The 24,731-nt window shown below is 44.6% G+C and overlaps 1 protein-coding gene across 1 annotated transcript; it reads left to right on the top strand.

Annotated features, from left to right (window-relative positions):
• The first annotated feature begins 8,067 nt into the window (after positions 1-8,067).
• Positions 8,068-10,045, top strand: JUN (Jun proto-oncogene, AP-1 transcription factor subunit). Its single transcript, XM_071436835.1, has one exon. It carries the CDS (start codon positions 8,417-8,419, stop codon positions 9,359-9,361), a length of 945 nt encoding a protein of 314 aa, XP_071292936.1. The 5' UTR covers positions 8,068-8,416; the 3' UTR covers positions 9,362-10,045.
• Positions 10,046-24,731: the final 14,686 nt, after the last annotated feature.

The raw sequence follows: 24,731 nt of genomic DNA, 5'->3' as shown, positions 1-24,731 counted from the left end.
CCATTGATTGATATCCTAAAAGCAAATGGGGGCAGTAACAAATATTTTATACCAAGTTAATACTACATCTTCTTCCAGATGAAAATCCATTGCTTCTCTGTGCCTATTCCTTACTGCATTTAAAAAAATAAAAATAGTTCATACCACTTGTCCAGCATTTATTCCCCTCAGATCTGCCTGTTTTACTAGAACTTCAGTCTCATTCTGCCCATTTTACAAGGAGGGAAATCAAGCTAGAAAGATGCTGAAGGTGATTAAGGGTCACTCAGTAGGGAGGCAAAAGCAGGGAAGAGTGCAATTCCCATTTGAGTTGACTCTCTTCTCCTGTTTTTCCTCATTGGGTATACAGAAAAGAATATTACTTTTCATTAAACTCACAAGGTTATATTAAAGAGGTGAATAAATTTTTTTGCCAAACTTTTTAAGTTTTCTTAGCTGTCTTGAAGGGAAATATATTCCACACCAGTACTGCCTAAGGGTTAGGTGAAAACTCTGCTGACCAATAACATAAATGTGAAATATACCCCTGCTCTTATTAATATTTATGTAATAATCCAGGGCTGAAATTGGCTATCATTGAAGTGACCTCAGATCTCTGACATAAATGCCTATTTGAAGCACCTGGCAATGGGCTGGGAGCATCCACACCCAGAAGTGCCTTGTCTGGGCTTGCAGCTCTGCCAGCCACACACCTTTTCCTACACTGCTGCAGGAACTGGGAAACATCAGCACAAAACGTGCTTATGTAGAGCAAGGCTACGTTGTACCATTAACTCTTCCAACACACGTGCTTCACCTCCCTCACATGACGTACCTGAGCCCACAGCTCTCTCCTCACTCAGCTGAAACCTCTGGAAGTCTGTGCTGCAGCTGGTACCCAGCTCTCCAAATACCACACAGCACTTCTGGAATGGCTTGCTAGTTGTTTCCTATTTAAAAAAAAAAAAAAGTAAAATTTAAACCAATCTGAATTTCAATTCACAGCCATCACAGCCTTTAGGCCTTTGCTTCAGCATTGTCCTTTTACTCTGAAAATTCTCCTTGATCTTATGAACTTCTTTTTAACATATTCCAATGTTATGGCTTTTTATATGTTTCATATGTTCTCAACAGACTGTAAACAGTCCTGTGAGCTGAGCAACCCATCTGCCAAAGGCACTGCCAGCTGCTCACAGACTTGTTCTAGCACACATGGGAACAGTGCTCCTGAGCCGATTGTAAAAACACAAGATCTCAGGTAGTGACCCTTATCATTCTGGGCTAAATTTCCCATCTCTTCTTCCTTCTGAAACAAGGGAACATAGAGACGCTGTAGTGCTGGCAGCTGCACACAATTTTTAGCACAGGACAGCAATTTTGAGAGGTCCTGGTTCTTGTCCTGAGGAAGTCCTGAGGATCTGCTGTGGGTGAGGCCAGACCATTCCCAGCAGTGGGGGGACAGGGCTGCCCAGACAGGGAGGAGCAGCTGTGTCACTGTGAGATAGCTCAGCTGGGATCAGAGATCAGGTTGTTGTTTATTAATCAGGTGGGACAGAGGAAGAGAAGCAGTTCAGCAGCACCTTCTCCAAAACAGAAACCTTGAACTCTGCTTGTGCTTCCAGGCACTGTCCTTCCCAGGCCATGCCCTTTCCTGCCTACATTGCCTTCCTTGGCTCTTTGGCAACCCCAACTGCTCCCACACCATGACTCCAACACAAATGACTGTCATCCACGGTGAATGTTTCCATTTGAATTACGTGAGCAGGCCCTCTGTAAACTTCCCCACAGGCTCCACCACACTAATCCCTGGGAAGGAGCAACCTGCAGGACCTACTTTCACTGTTGAATGCTTTCTCTGTTTGTTGCTCCTCCTGTCAGAGCCATTACCCAAATTCAGACAGGTGTCCTTACATCTGTCACCCAGCAGCCACTGCTGACATTCAGGACAGGAACTCTCTGTGTCCAAGCCTGAGCCCACAGCACAGAGCAGGAAAGCTCTGACTGCTCCCTGGAAATCCCTGAGCTCTGGGCTGCTTTTCACTGGGCAGTTCTGGTCTCATGCAGACTCGCTTCCTCCCCTTCTCCTGTTGCAAGTACTGCTTTATCCCAGGTTGCCAGGAGCCTACTGTGCCAACAGCTGCTAAGACAGAGCAAGGTGTCAACTTTGGCAGGATGCCAGATTGTTTACTAATTAAAAATTTAAGCAGTCTGTATCTGTCCTGAGACCCTAATCAAAACAGAGCTATTTTATCCAGGGATCTGAATGGTTAAATCCAGTTATTCTGAGGCTTTCAGTCACAACTGGCAACTGCAAATAAATCCATTTTGTTGACACTACTGTCTGTTTATTGAAATACCCAAAGACCACAAAGCTAACTTCAGTTCTCCACAGCGAAACCCCACCTCAGTAACACAGGAACATATGCACACTCCCAGCAGAACCTTTCCCCCTGAACACAGTAAATATCTTTTCAAAGGCATTCACCTGCCTCCCCAGCACTCAGCATCAATATGCTTCTATTTGTATGGTACATTTTTCCTGCTGCCAGCTCCCAATGCCAAGCAGAGCCGTCTGCTTCCCATATGCCACCCGTCCTCCAGTGCCTCCTCTCCTGCTTACCTTCCCCCTCTGGGCTCCCACTGGGGATCAACTGCTACTCTGCCAGCCTTCTTGGTGTGTAGAGGATTTTTCCAACTGCAAGCTCCACAGGATGGGAACTCTGCCCAACTCTCTATTTCCCGGAGCACCAGCTAAGCTGTGGTATAGAAATAATGAGCACAGAGACATTACTGGTGTGACATTTAGATTTGTAACATCCCAAACATCCTTCTAGAGGAAGGTGTCCCTGCCCAGGGCAAGGGGGTTGGGACAAGATGATCTTTAAGTTCCCTTCCAACCCCAGCCATTGCAGGATTCTAAAAAGCATGGGAAGCAAGGCCCCAGGGCTCCTTTCGGACTCATCTCTAGACAATGTGGTTAACTTCCACTTGCTCAGGGTTTTGATCAAAAATTAAAAAATACATACAAGTGTTTGAATAAAAAATTATAAAGTTCATTACTTATTTGAAAAAATATTTCTGAGCACTTGCAGTGAGCACTGAAATCATCTATAGCACAATAGTGAGAAATTTATTATAACTACTGAGTGAAGAGGTCATCCCATCTACTTTAGAGACAATCATATCACATCTTTCATTCAGATGTTGCTGCACATCAAACATCCAGGGTTTGAATTCCTCAGGCAGCATTCCTAGGAAAATGGAAGATGTTTTTAGTGGTTCCTCCCTCACTTCTGCAGCCTTTCTGTGTGTTTACAGCACTGCTGTCCTGCCCCAGAGGTAACCCAACAGGTCTTGCAAAGCCTCCTAACTTTGCCCCACCTCCATCATTCACAATCTTGTCTCTGTAACCTACTCATTTTCCCCCATTCCACAAACTATTAGTTTCAAAGAAATCCAGAGATTAATTAAAATGATTGGTGGGATGAGTAGGTGAGGGGGACAGGCTAAAGGGCTTGACAAGAAGAAAGATGAAAAGGACTGAGTGCGTATGGCTTGGTTATGCGATGACTAATGGAGGGTGGAGGAGATGGACACGATATTCATTTACAAGTGCCTGTGGTTCTGAAGAGCATTTTTCATGTGCAAAATGAAGACTCACTCAAGACTGGCTGGGTTTTTTTTAGAGTTTTGGTTCCAGGGTCCTCTGCATCAAGTCATGAGGCCCATTCTTCCCCCAGCCTATGCATTCCCACCTTTCCCCTGTGTTCTCAAATGTATTGATTTGTTTTTACTTCAGCCTCAATTCCTGGATCTCCACCTGGCCACAGGAGTCCTGCTGGGAGCAAAGAGCAGGAGGAGAGGCCACGGAAGCCGGGGGTGGATGAGGTGGCAGCTCTGCCACGCCTGTGCTGTGCTGCAGACTTGGACCCACTTGAACCCAGGACGCAAACACGCCCTGAGGAACCGGCAAGGGATGGGACCAGCAGAACCTGGGAATGATTTCACTTCCACTTGGCCTAAGGAAACTGTTCCTTGTACCCTCTCACCCCCATCTTCTTTTACTGTGCCTTGCTCGAGTAAATAAGAGAAAAATACTTTGCTTTCTGACTCTTCAAACTCTTGTCTCCCCCAGTTGGAGAAAACTGGTCTATAGTAATTCCTTAAGCAAGTGGAAAGCAGTGTGTGGAAATCCAGGAATTCCCAATTTTATTCACTTTAAGATGTGAAGAAGGATATCACATTTGGAAAGAATAAAATCCTTAAAAAAAGACAAAAAAATCTATATAATAATTTTCTGTACAATAAAGATGTTATGAAAGCTTCTCTGAGGAGGAGAAAAAGCAAAATAGTCTAACATGTCTAAAGAAAATTATTTATTGAAATATTGAATATACATGTAATAAAACTATATGGAAAAAAGTATTTTTTCTGTGAGCACTGTTTCCAATGTAAAAAAAAAATCAGAAGCTGACATTTTTCCTTTTTTCTTTCCTTTTTTTTTTTCTAAATGATTTTGAAATAAATCAAAAGCATTTGAGATGCAGGAATGAAACAAAACAACAAACCCTTTTATTCCTGGACACCAAATATAATTTAGACGGATGTGGTGTGTGTAACAAATTTTAATTTGTCCCTGAAAAGCCATTTAATTATTCAGATTATCTGATTGCCTCACTCAGGCTTCTATTGATTGATTAGAGAAGTTTATAAATCAAAATGTGCATTACTGCTGCTCAGTGCATCGGCCTCTCAGAAATACAGGGTAGGGATTGGCAATTCCTAGCCACAAGTTTGTTTATTGAGCCATGTAAATGGCTCTGGTTTGTACCTGGGTCAGGAAGTGTTCCTTCATCCCACTAAAGGAATATTTTCTTAAGGACGTCAGGAAAGGGGGAATAAAAGGCCAGAATTAATAGGTGTTTAATAAATCAGGGCATAGCCACCAGCTCCTTGGCTAATGGCCATGAAGGATCCCTATCCATGGGTCCCACTTCTGGATCTGCTCCACTCTGAAGGTCTCAGTGCTGAACTTGGCACTGAAATCTCAGCCGAGCCCTCCCTGAGGTCCCCAGTGAGGCAGGAAATCCCCTGGGAGCAGCCAAGAGCTCTCGTCTTTGATTTCAGCGCTCTCCTGCTCCCCACAACCTTCACAAGCACCTTGACTCTATTGCAGCCTGGACCAAATAACCTGCAGTGAGCAGCAATTACCGTAATGAGTGTCCCCCACAGCCACGGGGCCTCAGCTCCTACACGTCCCCAGCAAACTGGAATGTCTGCTCCTGAAACCCCGCCTCTGCAGGAGGAAGGAAGTACACAGCTGAAATGGGTGGAGGGGAAAAAAAATTAAATTAAATTAAATTAATCCCTCCAGCCCGATCCAACCCTCACTGAAGTTAATCAAAACCTTGCATTGATATCAGTGGGCTCCAAAGGCAGTTCTTCAGGTTATACAAATCTGTGATAAATAGAGTGGTTTAAGCTATGCTGAGCATGTTCCTTATAGTCTGAACTTTGCTTTCTAGGACAAAAGAAACATGCAGAGGAAAACCCCAAAAGATAAAACAAAACAACACAACCAATTAAATACATAAAGCTAATCAGAATAAATTTTATTAGTAGTATTTGTCTATACAGCAAATTAATTGCATGGCTGCCTATGTACCAGATACCACAACCAACCTCCCCATTTTTAGCTTCATTTGGAAATATTTAAAATATTTTATTTCAAAATAAAAAACTCCACACAATAAACGACTTCGAATTCAAGTCTTACATTTCTTCAGATTTTCTTCCTTGCCCTTTATAAGCATGAAAACTGCGGGGTGACACAGAGGAGATGATTTCTGGGCTATCTCCGGGGGTTGTAACACATCAAGGCCGGCCACATCAGGTCCGACGAGATACCCATCTCTGACAGGGGCAGGAGCGGGTCCCTAGGGAGGCACAGGAAGGCAGGGCTGCCCCCCAGGCACAAGTCATTTGCAGCTCTGGGATTTCCAGAGCCAGTGTAGATGCTCCGTGAATCACAGACCTTAAGTGATTTCTCTTCTGTGAATTCATCCAATCACGTTAAATCCCCTCAGTCCACCCCTGCCAGGGAGTTCCAGCGCTGAACCACAGCTCTTTGGTTTATTCCGAACCTGCCAGTTTCATTTGATGCCCTTGGCTCTGGGGCCAGAAGAGCCAGCCACTGGTCTCTATTTATCTTGTATGTAAACATTAAAAGGAATTAAACAACTGCTTTGAGTGCTCACTGCATTAATGAATTCCAGAGATTTTCTTATGCATGTGCAGTAACTTAGTGCTGTTTGGCTGAAGAGCTGAAGTTTGAGTTCCCTGCAGCCCAGAGAGAGATGCTGCCTCTGTGAAGGCTGTGCAGCCACAGCTGCACACAGTGAGCCCCCACATCCAGTCCAAACTTTGTATTTTGTGCCACAAACCGTTAACACAGTGCACGTATTATTTCCATCATTCCAGTTAACACCAGTGCCCACCATGTGGCCAAAGTCAGGTGGGAACACCAGGGAAAAACGCAGAAGGAAAAAACCCCAACGACTTCTAAGAGGGGAGATGGACCTTCACTTTTCTTTCATAGCTGCTGATGTTTCTGTTTGCTTCACTGCTCCTTCCTATACGGTAACTGGTAATTATGTCATTATATCCAGGAAAAAAATAGAACTGGAGAATTTGAAAGTGTGTATTCAAAACTGGACCTAAGTTTGTTAGCTTCACACATCGTGAGAAGGGATTGGAGCTGACAGACCAAGTTCTGCACTGACAAAAAGCTGAACAGCAGGCAACAGCTTCGTGTTGGAAGCATAAGGAGCACTTGTTGCACTGCTGGCAATCAAACACACCAGAACAGCTCTGCAGTCCCTGTGCCACCCCGTATTGTCACCGTCTGTCCTCAAATACCTGGTGCACTTTATTGCAGGGGTAGCTGCCTGGCAGCAATCCCAAATCCCCACCAGCCCGAGGGAAGGGTGTGTGCGGGGCAAGGTAAGGAGAGCGGATCCCTGTTATCAGCGCTCTGCCCCGGAACGCCGCTCGCACGGAGCAGCTCCAGCGAAGCAGACAGCTCCCATCTGTTGCTCCGAGGGGAACATGCCAGCAGAGACTTTGCTGCTCCACCGCGATCCTTCGGCTCCAGCCCTTATTTTCCCTCCCGACTAACCTGCAATTCCACAGCAATACTGGGACACTGTCTAAAATTAGGCCGTCGCTGTCCCCTCCCCTTGGAGGACGAGTTCAGAGAAACCCATCCGCAACCCGACTTTTTTCTGTCGGGTTTTATTCCCCTCCGTATTCTCCCGATTATTCCCGAGGCCGGGAATTGAGGTCCCGACTCTCTGTAGAGGCAGAGCCGTGCCGGGGGGCAGAGGTGCGGGGGCGAACGCGAACACCCGCGGCCCCCGCTGGGCTGGGCGGGCGAGCGGGGACTCCAGCGGCCCCGCGGGGGCTCAGCCCGGGGCGGGGAGCGCGGGGTGCCCCCGGTGCCGCCCCCGGCGCTGCCTGGAAGCGGCGGGGGCGGCGGGACGGGGAAACCACGTGGGGCTCCCCGGGAGCGCCACCTGAAGGGCCGAACCAGTGCCGGGGGAGGGAGGAGCGGCGAAGGCGGGGGGGAAGCACACCACAGCCCGTAACCCGGCGGAGGCAGCGGCCGCCATGCAAACAAACAAACAAACAAACAGACAAGCGCACGAACAGACGGAGGTAGAGGCGCACCGGGAGCGGCGGCGGGCCGGGGCTGAGCGCGGCCCCGGGCTTGGTGCGGTGCCCGCGGAGGAGGCGCCCGGCGGCCCTGGCGGCGCAGCCCGCGCGCGCGGGACGCGGTAACCAGATATTTCAAAAACAAAGACGTCAGCCCACACTGCCCCGCGCGCGCCCCCCCGGCATTACGTCATCCCACAAGGCCCCGCGCGCTCAAGAAGCTTCGGAAGGGGGGGGTGGCCATGGCGACCCGGGCCGGGTCCGCGCGCCGGGCCCTGGCCCCGCCCCCCCCGGGGACGGGGCGGCGGCAGCCAATGGGGAGCGCGCGGGGTGACATCATGCGCTATTTTTAGCGGGCTCGCGGCCGCTGATAAGTGAAGGGCTGCACGGCGGGAGCGGGCGCAGAGCGCGGGGCGGGCGGGAGCGAACGAGCGCGACTGAGTGCGGCCGCCGGGACGGTGGAGCGGGAATAGCGCGGAGCCGGGCAGGGAAAGTACTTGTGGCGGCGGAGCGGCGTCCCGGCACCACCGGCACGCGGAGGAGGAGGGCGGCGAGGCGTCCCGCCAGGCCGGGCGGGCTCTCAGCGCGGCGGCGGCAGCGGCGATCCAGTAAGGCTCCGCGTTTCTCCTTCCTCGGCTCCGCGTTCCCCTTCCCCGGGAGGGTCGGGGTGCCCGCGGGGAGCTGAGCGGCGGCCGGGCAGCTTCCCCTCCCCGGACTGTGTTCTATGAGTGCAAAGATGGAGCCTACTTTCTACGAGGATGCGCTGAGCGCCGGCTTCGCGCCGCCGGAGAGCGGCGGGTACGGATACAATAACGCCAAGGTGCTGAAGCAGAACATGACGCTGAACCTGTCCGACCCCTCCAGCAACCTGAAGCCGCACCTGAGGAACAAGAACGCCGACATCCTCACCTCGCCCGACGTGGGGCTCCTCAAACTGGCCTCGCCCGAGCTGGAGCGGCTCATCATCCAGTCCAGCAACGGGCTGATCACCACCACGCCGACCCCGACGCAGTTCCTGTGCCCCAAGAATGTCACCGACGAGCAGGAGGGGTTCGCCGAGGGCTTCGTGAGAGCTTTGGCGGAGCTGCACAACCAGAACACGCTGCCCAGCGTCACCTCGGCCGCCCAACCTGTCAGCAGCGGGATGGCACCTGTGTCCTCCATGGCCGGCAGCACCAGCTTCAACACCAGTTTGCACAGCGAGCCCCCGGTGTACGCCAACCTCAGCAACTTCAACCCCAACGCGCTCAGCTCCGCGCCCAACTACAACGCCAACAGCATGGGATACGCGCCCCAGCATCACATAAACCCCCAGATGCCCGTGCAGCATCCCCGGCTCCAGGCTCTGAAAGAGGAGCCGCAGACTGTACCTGAAATGCCGGGGGAAACTCCTCCCCTGTCCCCCATTGACATGGAGTCACAGGAGAGAATCAAAGCCGAGAGAAAGCGCATGAGGAACAGAATCGCGGCGTCCAAATGCCGGAAAAGGAAGTTGGAAAGGATTGCCCGATTGGAAGAAAAAGTGAAAACTTTGAAAGCCCAGAACTCAGAGCTGGCATCCACTGCCAACATGCTCAGAGAACAGGTTGCACAGCTTAAGCAGAAGGTCATGAACCACGTCAACAGCGGGTGCCAGCTCATGCTCACACAGCAGTTGCAGACGTTTTGAAGAGACTTCAGCGAGAACTGTGTGTTGTGGTACAAGTAAAAGAGGAAAAATCCAAAGTGGCAGAGGCATAAAGCTAATGGCAAAAGCTGAGAGGCTGAGTCCTGCCTGTGCTCCGCAAAGCGCATGTGTGGAAAGACTGGCAAAGCCTTCAGCTGGAGCCGGGAGTGCAGCGGCCAGCGCTGCTCCGGGAAGTGCTGTTCCTGCTCGGATGAGATGTCAGATCTTCGTTTAACATTGACCAAGACCTGCATGGACCTAACATTCGATGATCATTCAGTATTAAAGGTTAAACTGCAATAGAAACTGTAGATTGCTTTATGTAGTATTCCTTAAGAAAAAAAAAAAAAGTGGGAGGGAGGTTTGTGGGAGGCTGATAAACAAAAAAAAAAGAACTGTTCTGCCTGCCTTCAAGTAAATTGTGTATGTACATATCTTTTTTTATTTTATTTTATGAAAGTTGATTAATGTCAATAAACTACTTCATGACTTTGTAAGTTATTTTTATGTTGTTTATTTGGGCACTGCCCAGTATTGTTTGTAAATAAGAGGCTTTTTTTTAGCACTCTGAGTTTACCATTTGTAATAAAGTATAATTTTTTAATGTTTCTGTTTCTGGAAAAAAATTCTAGAAGGTTCTATTATATTTAAGAAAAATAAAATAATTAAAATGTATTTTTCCCCTCACACTTTTTTTTTTTTTTTTTTTGGCTAGTACCTTAGTTGGGAAAATGCCCTTTGGGCTGCGCTCTGAAGGGTAGGGATTATGCTGAACTTACTCTGTAACTCCAGACATGTCCTGGAGAAGGTGTGAGCAGGGGAGGGAGAAGCCAGATCGTCCTCACTGAACTCCTGCAACTTTTGGGGCTCTCCTGAGGTTGGATTCCCCAGCTGCAGCCTGCCTGCCTTGTTCTTGGGGCCCAGTTTAGACATCTGACTTCAGGCAGAGTTGTGGAGGGGTGGAAAGGCAGGGAACGAAATTGTTCCATAACTGGAGCAACTGGCTACTTGATCTGACATGTTTTTTATTAAATTAATGCCCTCAAGAAGATAAGGCAGGTGGTTGTATTAAGAAAATTATGCTGTAGGCTTAAAAAATAAAAATATTCACCTTTATCCCTGTGTTTTCTCAGGGAGGAGGTGATTCTTGTCTGTTAATATTTATGACAATGCTGCTGTCAACAGTAAAATAAGTTTATAACCCTTCCCCTGTCTCTAAATCCTTTCCCTTTTGGATATTACTCTGGGTTCTAACCTTCCTGGCAATAGAAAAGCTGGGAAAACTGAACCTAGTGGGAAATGAAAATAGCAACCTGTTGAAAAACAGCAACTCCTGTTGCTTGTTTCTAGCAATTTGCTGAAAACAGCAACTTCTCAGGCATTTCCCAGGTATTTTTTACAAAACAATCCTGAGTTTTAGTACAATGACAATCTCCAGGTATACCTCAGAAACATGCTACTTTGCTGGAGGGGGGTGGGAAACAGCTTTATTACCAGGATTTTAAACACTGCACCCAATTAATTTTGTTTAATAAACCTATTTGAAGAAGACCAGATGTTTTCCTGTTTGCTGTTTGGAGCCAAACAGCTAAGAAAAAATAGATGATATCAAAAGACTGCCAGAAAATATTAGAAAATCATTATTCCCAAGCAGGCAGGTTTTTTTAAAAAAGTATTTTTTTCCTTAAATTGGAATATGCCTAATTTTAATTGAAGTGACTGAGTTGGTTAAAGTCACTTCAGAAAATTACTAGATAGTTATTTATATTTACATATAGACATTTTTACTGTTATCAAAATGATACTCCCAAACTTGCAACTACTGTGGGTCAGCTCCTGACAGGAAGCAGAGAAGTATCTTCCTCTAGCTTTTCCCCCCATCTCTCACACATTTTATCACACAAGGGGTTGTTTTAATGTTTTAAAGATGCTCATTTGGTCGTGTCCTTCCACATCCCGAGCACATGTCAAGGTAGGCATCGTTTGGAGGGTGTTTGCTGCTGTCAGAGGAATACAACTGTAACAACACCAACCAAACAAAGGGTTACTAGGAGGATTCCCAAGTTTGCCAAGAGTACATTTTGCTGATGTCAGCAACCCGGAAGGTAAGTTGATTTTGACCATATGTAGGAATAGACAGCAGAGGGATAATACACAGCACTGCTGGGTGTGGTTTTACAGGGATTTAGCAAGTGCCAACTAGCAAAATAAGCAGGGCAAGGAGATTAATTACCTGCAAAGGTGCATGTTTAACTCTCAGCAGCACTGCGTTATGGAAGAGACGTTAGTAGCAAGCATTTTGCTTAATCACCTAATTACGTAAAAAATAAATACATTACATAAAATACTATGTTAATTAAAGCCAGCTGAGTGACAGTCTGCTCCACCCTGGCCTCATGTGCACACACAGACATTCAGAAGTGCACTTGTGTGTTCTGGCTCAGGGTGACATTCTGTGGAATGGTGAGAGCTCCTGAGCCATGGCACTGCTGGCTCAGTGGGCACCACGGCCTGGGCTGTTCCTCTCACGCCAATATTCCAGTGGTGTCCACTCACAGAATCTGCCAGGCAAGGAGGGGGTAGGGCCAGTGAGCTCCACAAGGGCATGAGGAGCACTTCAAGATGAACCTTTTCATTGGTCCTCATCACATTTGAGGATTAGGCCTAAAAGAGGGCAAAGTAAGTTTATATTCTTTGCTCCTCCATCTGTTTTGTAAACAGTGTGGTGGGCTGGGAGCCTGTTGCTATCTGGTCCACCTCAGCCTAGATTAGAATTCAGCACTCTCAGTTTATTTCTTAGTAGATCACTGTGTGATCAATACACACAAGGGTAATGAAAGACCTGTGTGCACTTATATGTGGTGAAATGCAAAGTTTTAACACTTACTTAACTGCCAAGACTAAAATTGCCTAATGCACTATGGGCCTTAGTGCTACAAGGAATAGTCAGTCCTCTCTGAGATTCAGAGAGAAACTCTTTTTGTTGCCCCAGCTGTATTCACAAGGGAATATTTTGCAAATAACAGCATTGTGAACATGTATTTTGTTTGGCTGTGAGTGTTGTCAACGGATTCAGGAAGTGAAGTCAGAAAAAGGCAGGGTTTCAAACAGGGCAGGCTACACAGAAATGCCTGGGCAAAAAGCCTCTAATCAGAACAACATGTTTGGGACACAGGAATATTAATTAGAATTTGGGTCTCTATTGAAACCAATAGAAGCCTCACACTTCTATTCCATCAACAGAAGTGAGTTACAAAGAGGGGTTTGACCGTCATTACTCACTGAATAACTTTAAATCCAAAGTACTTTTCATGATAGGAAGATTGGTAACAATTTAACCTATTCTCAAGTGGGACAGAGTTAGAGTTACCAGCCACTTTCAACTTCAGAACACAGGGGAAGTTTCTACAGACCCCTGTGTATCTGTAGGTCTAAAAAATACCAACCTCAAAACAGAGGACTTTAAATACCAGCCTAAGGCAGCACACACCCATTTAACAATGGAGTCTGAGGAGCAGAGATTCCTCAGCTATCTCTATTTTATAGGCAGCTATCTGGAAATCCAGACAATATCCCGCCAATCTATGTGGAAAATGGCTGACAGTTCTGTCCCATGCAGAAGTCTAAGAAATCCATTACAATAATTACTTTCTGAAAAGCAGCTCAGGCTGGAACAAGCTCAGGCACTGCTGGAGAGCACCATGGCGTGGGCTGTGCCATGTCCAGGAGAAGCACAAGGCAGAACTGAAAAAAATCCACTTATCTTTAAAATCATGCCTAGCACTTTCTCTGTTCTCCACCTCTTCTTCCCTCCCCTTATTCCCAAGACTCTGTGTAACAACATGGAGTTACCCACATCAAGAACTAAAACCAGTTCAGGCAAAGTTGGCTGTGTAGAAAATAAAAGTTGCAAACACCATGAGTGAACACAAAATATTGCTAACAGGCAGATGGACAGCAAGGAAATATTTGAAATTACCATATACACAAACCCATTATGAAACAAAAGATACCTGAGGAACATCTGGCACCAGCTGAGGGACAGGGGAAGGAAGGTGGTATCAGCCTTACAAGTAAAGAAAAGGAAACTTCAAACTGCAGATGGTTTGCTTTTTGGGAAGGTAATTCTTCCAGAGAAATGCTTGTTCCTTGGAATTACATGCACTGCCAACACCAGAGCATGCACCCAAGGGCTGGTGGCCACCCTAATTCTCCACAGATCCATTATTGTTGACATGAAGAGGGTAATGTATCCTCTGAACAGAGAATGTGCTCCTTACAAAGGGAACTTGTAAAAAGTCATCATATAATGCACCGTGAAAGCCTCTGACTACTGAAACACTTTTAGAGGGGTTTTGCACAGCAGGGCCCTCTTTTCCAATTCTGCACATCATTCTTTGCAGTACTTTTTTGTTAAGAAACAATGCAACTACAAAAACCAAATTAGATTTTCATCATGGTCCCTTCTGTCCTTAAATATCCGAAACACGAGAAGCACAGTTACAATGGGGAAGAATGGCTTGTTAAAAAGTTAATTAAATATTGAAAACACTGCTAATTTTCTTAGTTATAGAGTAAAAACAGACATCAGGGGGAACCAAACAAAAACCTAATTCAGAAAAATGAACAACTAATCTGTTTTTGAAATCTCATACAGAACTTGATAGGTCATGACTGACTTGATTCATCCAAATTTCTATAAAATACCTAGAAACTGTGAAAAAAAAGCAGAAGAAAACTTAGCATTTGTTTTCCTCTGTCTCACAATTATTTTCTGGTTTTGAGTCTTATACTGTCCAAACAGTCTCTAAGTTGAACCCTTAAACAAAACGACGAGCAACTTGCTGAAAATTCCTCTGAACTGGGAATTTCATTCCTTATTCTCTTTTTAATTAAAACCAATTCCTGTAAGAACTGGCAGCATAATAACACTAAAGATGTGGGAAACAGGATAGAATTCCAGCAGATGGAGCTCAAAAGCAAATAGTCCTGGAACCAGCTGCACAGATGCCTGGAATAGGAGCCTCTGCTTAGATGGTGTAGTAGCCAAAAAAGATTTCAGATGAAACCTATTATCATACAAGTGTCCTAAAAACAGAATAATTTCAACAGCTTTCCTGAATTCTTAAAATAATCGCTGCAACGAGGAGGGAGATCCTGCACGATTTTAGTCACAGAATAACCACAGTTACATCAGAGGACAGTAAGAGTTCAAAATGAGTGTCCATGGCTGTTTTTGTGAATTCTCCTCCCCAGTGATGGCTTAGCTGCATGGCTTTTAGATGGCTGCTGCTGCTAGCACACCCTTCTGCCTCAGATAACATGTCATGAAAACACACACGACACAGGGACCATCCAATACCCTTGTATCCAAACTCACAAAGCCTCTCTCTCACACAGCACTGTACTGAAAAGAGAAAACTGAACAAGTTTTGAATCTCCACTGAATGGATCATTGCTAAATGTAGAAGCATGGCCAAGCACTACCAAAATTGGGGCCTCCCTATTTCAAGAGGTGTGATTCTCAAAGTTGATGGCTTTCTGTGATGGCAAATCAAACCACCTTGGCAACTATGAAAAGCTCATTTGTGTCCAAAAGCAGTTTTAGAACTCTCAACAGCAGCAAAAATTGTGAGCTGCTGCACACATCTTGCAAGCTCTGGAGGTTGTTTTATATTCACCTTGAGAAATCAGACCCCAAAACCCCCAAACCCCGTAACACTTTGGAGATACAGCTCAGGATTTCTTCAGTTTAACTTCTGACATCTAACAAAGCTGGGGTAGGAGGCACCACAGGCTCTCCTTACAGTTGACAGAAAAGCACCAGCCCCTTCAGAGAGTGATCTGGATAAATCAAATTGCTGCTTGAAGTGCCTGTGCCTCAGCAACGAGGTTTTTTTAACTTAGGAGCCTCCAGTCAGATAGGATGAAACCAGGGAGCAACAATTACCTGATTAGAATCAGGAGACATTCACTACACAGAACATTTTGCAAACATCCACCACGTGTTAGCAATGAACAAATTTCCATATGCAAAGCTTTACTCTGCTGCAGCCCATACATAATGTACACCTTTTTTTTTCCCTATCCAAATATTATCCCCAAATATTAACTGTGCAAAACTCCTTGCAAGAAGTAATTAAAAAGAAGACTTACAATGAACCCTCTAGTGGTGTCTCAGGGCCTCAGTCAAGATATGATCTTTATCTTGTTAATAATCACCAAGTGTCTGACCCAAATACCTGAAGGGGAAAAAAAGAACCTGAATTCTTCAGGCAAAATCCATCCCCAATTTTCTTGTTTGGCTCTGCTCTCAATCATACAGATTGTCTGTTCTCCCTGCTTCCTGACTGAACAAGATAAAGTATTTATAAGTATATATATTTTAATTAGTTATGCAAGTGCTTTAATATGCAGAATTACATAAAAGCTATGTAAAAATATACAGTAAGTGCAGCTGACTCCAAAACAGGAGTTTGCAGTTAGTCTCCAAAAACCTTACTGACCAAAACAACCCCTGGAAAGTTAACATCAAATTTCCTTCTTTAAATGATGAATTGTAAGCAGAATTTAATGTTCTTTGCCCAGGTTGCTCCTCTTTGAAGCAGAGATTTCTAACCAGTACCTTTCTGGTACAGCACAATTTCCAGTTTTCAGGAGTGTGACCTATGGAAAAGCAGGCAGCTTTTCTCTAGGCAGTTGTATCTGTGCTTTTAATACATCACCACGGTTAAAGACTTCTGGATTTTATTTCCCACTTTTGCACTCCAAAAACCACCACAGCTCAGTATATTTAGGGAAGTGCCCCTCACTACACTTCAAACAGTTTAGGCTCTGTATAATTTTGGAGAAGTAACAACAAAGTTGACCAATATGGCTATTTCTCAAAATACTGACAGTTGCCAACAAAGTAACACAAGTCCTGAAGATGCTGAATATCCCTGTTTTGGAAACCAGGACAGTGACAAATATTGGAAGGAAAGGAAGGAAAGGAAGGAAAGGAAGAAAGGGCAAAACCCTTTGTACCAGGAGCTGGGTTTTATCTTAAAACTAAATTTTTATTTTGGAAGAAAGTTACACAGCTCCATCTCTTTCAAATGGATGGTTTCAAACTGGTCCAAGTGAGCACATCTGTCTTTTTGTGCAACCCAGGGCCTCACTGAACCACCTCAGGTAGCTTTAGCTGGTGTTTGATGAAGGTACCAAGGAAGCAGTTCAGGTTTCTGTGCCAGTTTGTGCCTGCAGGAGCCACAAGTGCTGCAGGGGCTGCTGCTGCCAGGCAAACCCGGACAGAGGCACCTCCTGCGCTTAGGGAGCTCAGCTTTGATGTGTTTAAGCATTTTCTCTGTCTCAGTGTCAGCCTAAGCAGCCACCTTTTCCCTTCTCCTTTTCTTTTCCACTCCCTCTTTTGTGCTGGTAGTGCTTTTGGGAATATTTTACCCTGCATTGCTCCCTTCTATTCTGTTACCCACAGAGCTCTACAAACACCTGAAATGACAGGGAGCAACTAGGGGGGTGGAACACAAATGCAGGTACAGGCAGTGAGGATGTGGCATCTCCTGAAAGAAATGCTCACAGCCATATCCAGATTGCCACAGATCGAGCCAGAACTCCTGAATTCATTCTTCTCAATGGAACTTACAGTACAAAAATGCCCAGACAGATTTTGCACCAGTTTTGCTAACTTAATTTAAGTTCACACTTTTGGTTAAACAAGCTCAGCTCCCCATATGGACAAACCTATAAAACATGGTTTGACTTTCCCAGGGAACATTTTTCATGCAGCCATTAACTTGAACGAGAACTGTGAGACATTACTGTACCTGCTTATGAAACTGTTTTTGTTAGATGACTAACTTTATGCATATATGTTTAAAATTATTTAAGAGGGCAGTGAGGTTATTATTCCAAGTCTTATAAATGGAATTTCTTGCACATGTTCCTGATATTGGCTTCCATGCCTGTTTTGAATTTACTTACAAAGTACACTGCCACACCCACAATTAATTTCAAGCTATTTCCTTGGCCCCCTCTGTTTGCTGCATTATCATCCTCACGTGGAGAAACTGCTCCTGTGTTTTTCACTGCACAGGAAATGCCAGGCTGGCAGCATGAGAAAGGCTTGGATTTTAACTAAATGTTAATGGTTGTTGCTGTGGCTTCAATGTGGCAACAATGAAAAGCTGTCACATTTAGGATCTACAACTCCTATTTGCTACTGGCAATGCCAGTTACAGTTCAATCAAGCTCTAAAGGTAACAATGACAACGGAGGGACAAAAGCAACAAAGTAATGAGCTCGAGGAAGGAAAGATCTTATGAAGTTACTATTTTTTTCTGTTACAAAAAGCCCAATTCTCAAACCTGTTGCAAATGAGGAACACCAGCAGCTCGGTGCCACCTTATTTTCTGTAGCCTATCTAATAGTGCTTCCTCCTGGAATTTAGTTCTACGTGTTTGGACACTTGAACGGCCCAATGTAAGAAAGCAAATTATCCCCTTAAACACACTGCCCATCATTCCAGGAAAGCACTGCTGCCCATCTCACCCCTTCCTGCCTCTCTCTCCAGGAGAGTCTCACTCCTCTGCTGGCAGTCCTACAGCAATTCAGAAGAATGAAACTCCTGTCTTTACAACTCTACAGGAACAGGAACAAGCAAGACCTCCCCATAACACACAATAATGAACCCAGATTCCTCCGTGTTTCTGGGGTTCAGCTGGTGCCACACCAGCCAAGAGCACAATCAGTAATGATTTTGAGTTCTAATTCCAGCTACAGCTGTACATGAGAAGCTCCTTTATAGTTGCACACACAGTTCTCCATAGCTGCTGACTGAGATCTGCAGTGTAGAAACACTGAGCTTAATTCTCCTTTTCCCAGGCAGGCCAGATCTTGGCTTAAAAAACAAAGCTGAAAAGCCCCAAACCAAACAACTTGGTCTTGGTCTAAATCCTCCCTCTGCTTGGATCTTCAAAATGATACTGACTTCACAGAGATTTACTCTCTGATTTAAATGACTGCATGAGTCTGTGAGTTCAAAAAGAAAAGTTTTATAAGTACAGGTTCAAAACAAACAGACTCTCCATGCAGTAAAAATTACCACTTTTGCCTTACAACTAAAAATGATCATTAAATGATGATGCTCCAAAAATCTATGAAAGGCTCTTCAAATTCATGAGAAGAGTCAGAATAAAAGCAGAGCTCTCAATTACTGAGAATTTTGAATGGTTTGCTATTTCCTTTGTGCACAGCCATCAGTATTTCATAGTCCAAAGCCTGTCCCATATGAACAATGATATATTAAGATGTATTTTGATTTATTTATCAAATTAGATTAAACTATGTTTAAACATTGCTGGTTCTAGTTCTAAAACTGGAGTATTAAGATTCACCACATCACGAAAAACCTAAGATTCTTCAAGTCCATTTGCCTAATAAATGCTTGCCATGCCTGGCATGACAAACCTCATCCTAATCTGGAATTTAGCTATTATTTGATACTTTATGTTCTAAGATTCCTTCCTTAAGTGCAAAGCTTTAATTTAAGCCAGCTGTTCCACAATAACTCAGCATGTGTGGGATTTTCCCACTAGATGAAAATGATAAGCAGGATTTTTTTTATTTTTAAAGATATATTATGAGCCCATTGAGAGATGGCTCCTTTTAAATAAAGGCAAAGAAATGGTCACAGTTGGTTCAGCCATGTAATATAAAAATGATCCTGTGCAACACAGCTGGGTTTGTTGCTGGTATTGCATTGGTCATGTCATGGGTTAATGTACAAAGTTATGTTGGCTTTTTTAGCTCCCCATTTTTACTGACCTGTGCACTTTGTTTCATGTTGATAATTAATACATGAATATTAACATAATAATATAATATTCTAAATAGGCATTTTTATTAAAATTACACCATTCACTTAAGGTTATTTGTGCTCATAAGGGAGAGTGTCGAAGTGCACACCTGTACTACAGAATGCTACTGGTGTTATTATTAAAATACAGGCAGTTTTAGCATTGAAATATATTGGTTTTTTCAATACCATTTTGATCACAAGAAAATGGCAAATGGCTTTTAGAAGAAAAAAAAAGCACTGTCATCCCAGAGTCATTGGCAGGTGAAGGGTTAAAATCAACACAGGATTTGAGAGCAACAGAATGTTTTCCTGCAAACTCCTTCTATGGTGTGATCCAGGGGAAGGTCCAACTCAAGTGCTGGATGTTCATACAGGATTTCCTATGACTAATGCTGTCAGCATTCAAGACTTTTGATTTAAAAAGTGGGTGTTCTACACAGATAGGAAATTTACCATTTACAAATTTCATATTCAAAAATGAATGGAAATTACTGTGATTTTCAGATTCATTTTCTGTACGTGGAATGATAGAATAAAATAAGGAAGTCACTGAGTGGCATGTGCTGGGAGTGCCTGCCAAGCTTTTACACAAGTCTTTTCTATTGGGATGGGATTCACAGGTAGCTTGTACAGGAAGGCCTTTTCCTTCCTTATTTTTCAAAAGCTTTGCTGGATGGAAATTATGCCAGTGAGTAAAAGAGGGGAAGGGGGAACAAAGCAGCATCCCAGTGGTTTTGGTGTCAATTCAAGCAAAACTGAAAGTCACATCTCGATGACATTGATGCATCCTGTTGTAAAATAAACTAACAAAACCAAGCCTAGGGAGCACAAAAGATGTTTTTGATTTGAAAGATTCAGAAACAAAGCAATACAGCAACAAAAGCAAACTGGAAAATGCAAACTTGAGATGTAATCTGTTACAATTAAATTTAATTTGCCAATATTTCTAGCAAATCTGCCATGGCTGTGTACACTCTCCAGCAGGTTTGTTCTGAATTCTGTTGCAAGCTCTGGCTGCTTCAGATAATGTTTAAATAGAGGTATTTTATTGAATTGAACATGAAGTCACTAAATGCACTTGAGCTGTCATTACAATATCCCTTCTATGCACTTCTTAATGTCACATTTATCCCATTTTCATGATGCAATATTAACTTTTAATTGAAACTGAGATTTCCCTGTGTCTTGTGACACAAGGGAAAAAGAAGGTTGATTCCAGCTATTAAAAATCATTATTCTTTCCTTAATCTGGGTCTTCTGAAATCCCTAGTGGCCATATTACTGTTCTATTATTGAGCAAGGATTTTGCCTCACTGGGAACCATATGATATATAAATACATTTACAGGTAAATTACAATGGGTCTAAATGCCTGTTCAGCATCTACCACATCACCTGACAGGAGTCCCACAAGTCTCAGAGACCTCAATTAAACCCAGACCTGCTATTTAGGCAAGGAGAGGGAATTTTTTTTTTTTTTTAAAAAGCACAAACCAAAAATACTTTTAAAACTTTTTCAAACAGGGAATGCTTCAACTGCTCAGCAAAGGAAACTGAATTTACAAATGAGTGTGGTGAGGTTAGAGGGACAGTGTGGAAGAGACTCAAAAAGGCATAAGGTAGCAATATTCAAGGGATGAAAAGGAAAGTAGTGCAGGGACTATGGAAGACATCAAAAGCTTTAGGAAGGATGCCTGAAGAGATGCAGCTCTTGTAAAGACTGCTGGTGGAGGTGTGCAGTTCTCTCCAGCTGGACATCAGAACCAAACATTCGAGTTATGGAAGCTATTATTTATTAAATAAAAAGGATGCTGACATAATGAGTCAAACTTGTGCTTTGTCCACAGAACAGCTGTGGCACAGGTACCAACCCTGTGTGCTGGGAGAAGAGGCATTCCTAGGGAGAAGAAAATCCATGCTCTGTGTTTGCATTACTCTTGTGACCAAATCTAGGGGTTTTTTTCCAAAAGCCTCTTTATGCAGCAAATAATTCTCTGCTCCCAGTGCAGACTAGAGGAGTAAGGAATAAAGACTTAGTTCCAGGCATGGGAATAGAGGAGTCTGAAATGAAAGCTCCAGTTCAGATGGGACTGCACATGATCTGCACAGCCATGGAAACTGAGGGGGCAGCCAGGTCATGGCTTTCCCCTGCTGCATGAATCACTCTTTGAATGGAAATTTGAGTAGGAAGACATCATGGCTTGGGAACAAAGGGAGCTGCTGGAATAGCACAGGTGCAGCCCAGCACAGAAGGGTGTTTTGGGGCATGCCAAGGAAAGCAAACACCATGAATCTGGAGGAGTTGTCAGGACTTTGTGATTTAGGGAGCTCTCCAAATCAACGAGGGTGTTTCTCACAGAGTCAAACAGACCAGAGGACAGCTGAGGTCCTGAGCCAGTGCTCCAGTGAATCAGGTCCTCAGTGCTGGAGCTTTATTCAAAACTCAGAAAAAGGCAGGAGCTGCTGATGTCCTACTGCCGTTGCTAGCAGTCACACTGGCACTCCTCTGAGGCACCCCTGTGGAGCTGGGTGTGTAACCATATCCTCTGCTGAGCTGGGGCTGAGGTGAGGTGCAGGAACCCAGAGCCTGACACACAAGAAGACATTTTCTGGGGGAACCAAAATAGTCAGTGAAAGGCAGAGGATTCAAACAGAGGGCAGGGGAAGCTGCCAGAAATGGGCAGATAACATGAAAGAATCAACTCTATATCCCTCTGAATGAGAAATACTGTGGGCAATAGATACCAAATTATAGAGAACAGACTAAAAGACCAATAAGAAAGAAACAATTACATGCCCGTGATTTTCTGCTACAGCAGGAAAATTAAAGTTCATTTTGATGTATAACAAACATAAACCAAATGCAACTAAAAATCCAAGATGATTTTAACCCGTTGATCAGGTTGGAGTACAACTAAATAATAATAAAGGCAAATGGAATAAATAAAAGCAACTGCCTCCACATATTTTTTTCCAGAAGAAGGAAGGAAAATAATACCAATTTTAAAAAAATGTGGTTACAAGCTAGTCCCTTGAGTAACTTCAATTGTCTAAAGACTAGGAAAGTGCTAGAGATAGAGAGATTTAACTAGAACAGTGAAGATGGACTGGTGATAGATTTTTATGGTCACTAAGAACAAAATGCTGCTTGGTACTGGTGTAATTCCAGAACAGTTTTCATTAAGTACTCTACCTCTACAAAGCAAATTTGGCCAAAAGGCTTTTCTGGGAGATGCAGTGACAGCACCAAACCCTGCTGGGGGCAATGCTGGGGCTGTGAGGAAGATCCTTACTGCCTTCACCAGTTACAAAACTTCTATAAAGTATTTTCTTCTGTAAGTTTTCACTGACAAAGTGCATGCTACTGACTCAAAATCACAAGGGCTTGTTTGGTTTACAATGCAAAAAAATCTGCCCATTTTGGAGAAAAACCCTATCCCTCTCTCCTTTTGGTTTTGCTGATCCTAAAGCTGCCTCAGCATTTAGTAACTCAATACTTTTACATCATTTACATTTTATCCTAATGATAGGATAATCATCAGTTAGACAGAAAAAATTTAATTTTTTTTTAACTTTGCATTATGAAATTTGCACTAGCTAAATATATCATTCATCAAATCAGAACATTTTTTCTTTCAAACCAACTTTTGTTTTATTTATTATGTTCTGAAACAAGAATGTTTCTTTTCTTTACCTCTGTGACCCTAAACTAGCAACTTTTTTTTCCTTCAACCTCCACTATGTAACTTTTTAGAAAACAACCTGGAAAGTAATGCCATAAAGAACTTTGGAAAAACACTTTCATTATTCAAAACCTGAATGGCACAAAAAATGGTTCCTAAGTAGTTTGGTCACTCTTCTTAAATTCATTTCTAAATGCATGATAAACTGGAAAACATTCCTGATCCTCACTTAGGCTGAGTTATGTATTTGTTAAGCCTCATTCCTGGAGCTGGATGCAGCCAGCCTGCTCTGCTGGCATTTACAGCCATCAGTGGCACTTTACAGATGTGCACTGTCCACTCACAGCTACCCTGGCTCAGGAACTACATGGAAGTGCTCATTAATCTTTGGGAAAAAGAACAGTTTGCATTGCATGGGTGCAGTGCTTAATGTGACCTTCATTTGTTTATGCCTGAGGAAACAGCCCTACAGTGCTGAGATAAGACTGTGGCTTGTTTTGGAAATAGAATAAAGTACCTGGGACATTATACCAGCTGCTGCATGATTGGTATTAGGAAAGCATCCAGGAGCAGTGGACAAATGTGGGAAGCTGTGGATTCTGCAGGTCTCTCTTTCAAGCAAGGGTGGCTCTGTGCTAGCAAGAGGCGTGTGGGATGGGATGGGATGGGATGGCATGGGATGGGATGGGATGGGATGGGATGGGATGGGATGGGATGGGATGGGATGGCATGGCATGGCATGGGATGGCATGGCATGGGATGGCATGGCATGGGATGGGATGGGATGGGATGGGATGGGATGGGATGGGATGGGATGGCATGGCATGGCATGGGATGGCATGGGATGGGATGGGATGGCATGGGATGGCATGGGATGGGATGGGACAGGACGGGACGGGACGGCATGGGATGGGATGGCATGGGATGGCATGGGATGGGATGGCATGGGATGGCATGGGATGGGATGGAATGGGATGGCATGGGATGGCATGGGATGGGATGGGACAGGACGGGACGGGATGGGATGGGATGGCATGGGACGGGACAGGACGGGACAGCATGGCATGGCATGGCATGGCATGGCATGGCATGGCATGGCATGGCATGGCATGGCATGCTGAGTCAGGCACAGAACACTGTCACACTGCCCAAATCAGCTTTCCTCACCCTCAGTGGGCCCTGCTCAGGCCCCTGATCTCTGTTCTGTGTGTGCACTGGGGATGGCCCTTCCCTAGGGAACAGCTCCCATCTCAGCACCAGCCAGGAGGGCCCCGAGCTTGCTCCACAGAAATATGACTGACACAAACTCATCACTCAGCACCAAAGCTCCCCTTGGATTCCCCTCATTTACTGCAGTTCATCTTTAGGCAAAACCAAGCTCTGCACCTTGCCTCCTGCAGACATCCTGTCTGCTCAGCTCTCCCAATGTTCTAACAAGTGAAGCTCACTGTAATCATCACCATGAACTCTTCCAGCTCTGCTGTTTCTCAATCCAGCTCTGCCTAAATATAGTTCCACCTCAACCAGCTCGGCCACTCTCAGATTGCTGGTTATCCAAAGCAGGGCTCTCCTCATGAGCCCTGTTTATTAAGGAAAATGTCTTGATTACCCAGAGATATTTCTGCACCCCTCACGATGTTTAGATAATGATGCTGGCTGTATTATCTCTTACAGGCTGGTTATTCCACAGCGAGATGCGATCCCAACAGCTCGGCAAGAGCCGCGGTGGAGGAATGGTGACCTCTGCAGGTGCCTCAGTCCCGCAGCCACATCCCCTCACGGGCTCCTTCCACCACGCTCAAGGTGTATTTTGGGTCGCTTTCATCTTTGAGAAA

This window comes from Agelaius tricolor, unplaced genomic scaffold (assembly GCF_023055355.1).
Source record: "Agelaius tricolor isolate 1412-34295 unplaced genomic scaffold, bAgeTri1.0.p SCAF_11, whole genome shotgun sequence".
Lineage (NCBI taxonomy): Eukaryota > Metazoa > Chordata > Aves > Passeriformes > Icteridae > Agelaius > Agelaius tricolor.
Note: the sequence above shows the minus strand (reverse complement) of the source record. Positions and strands in the feature narration are given on the sequence as shown.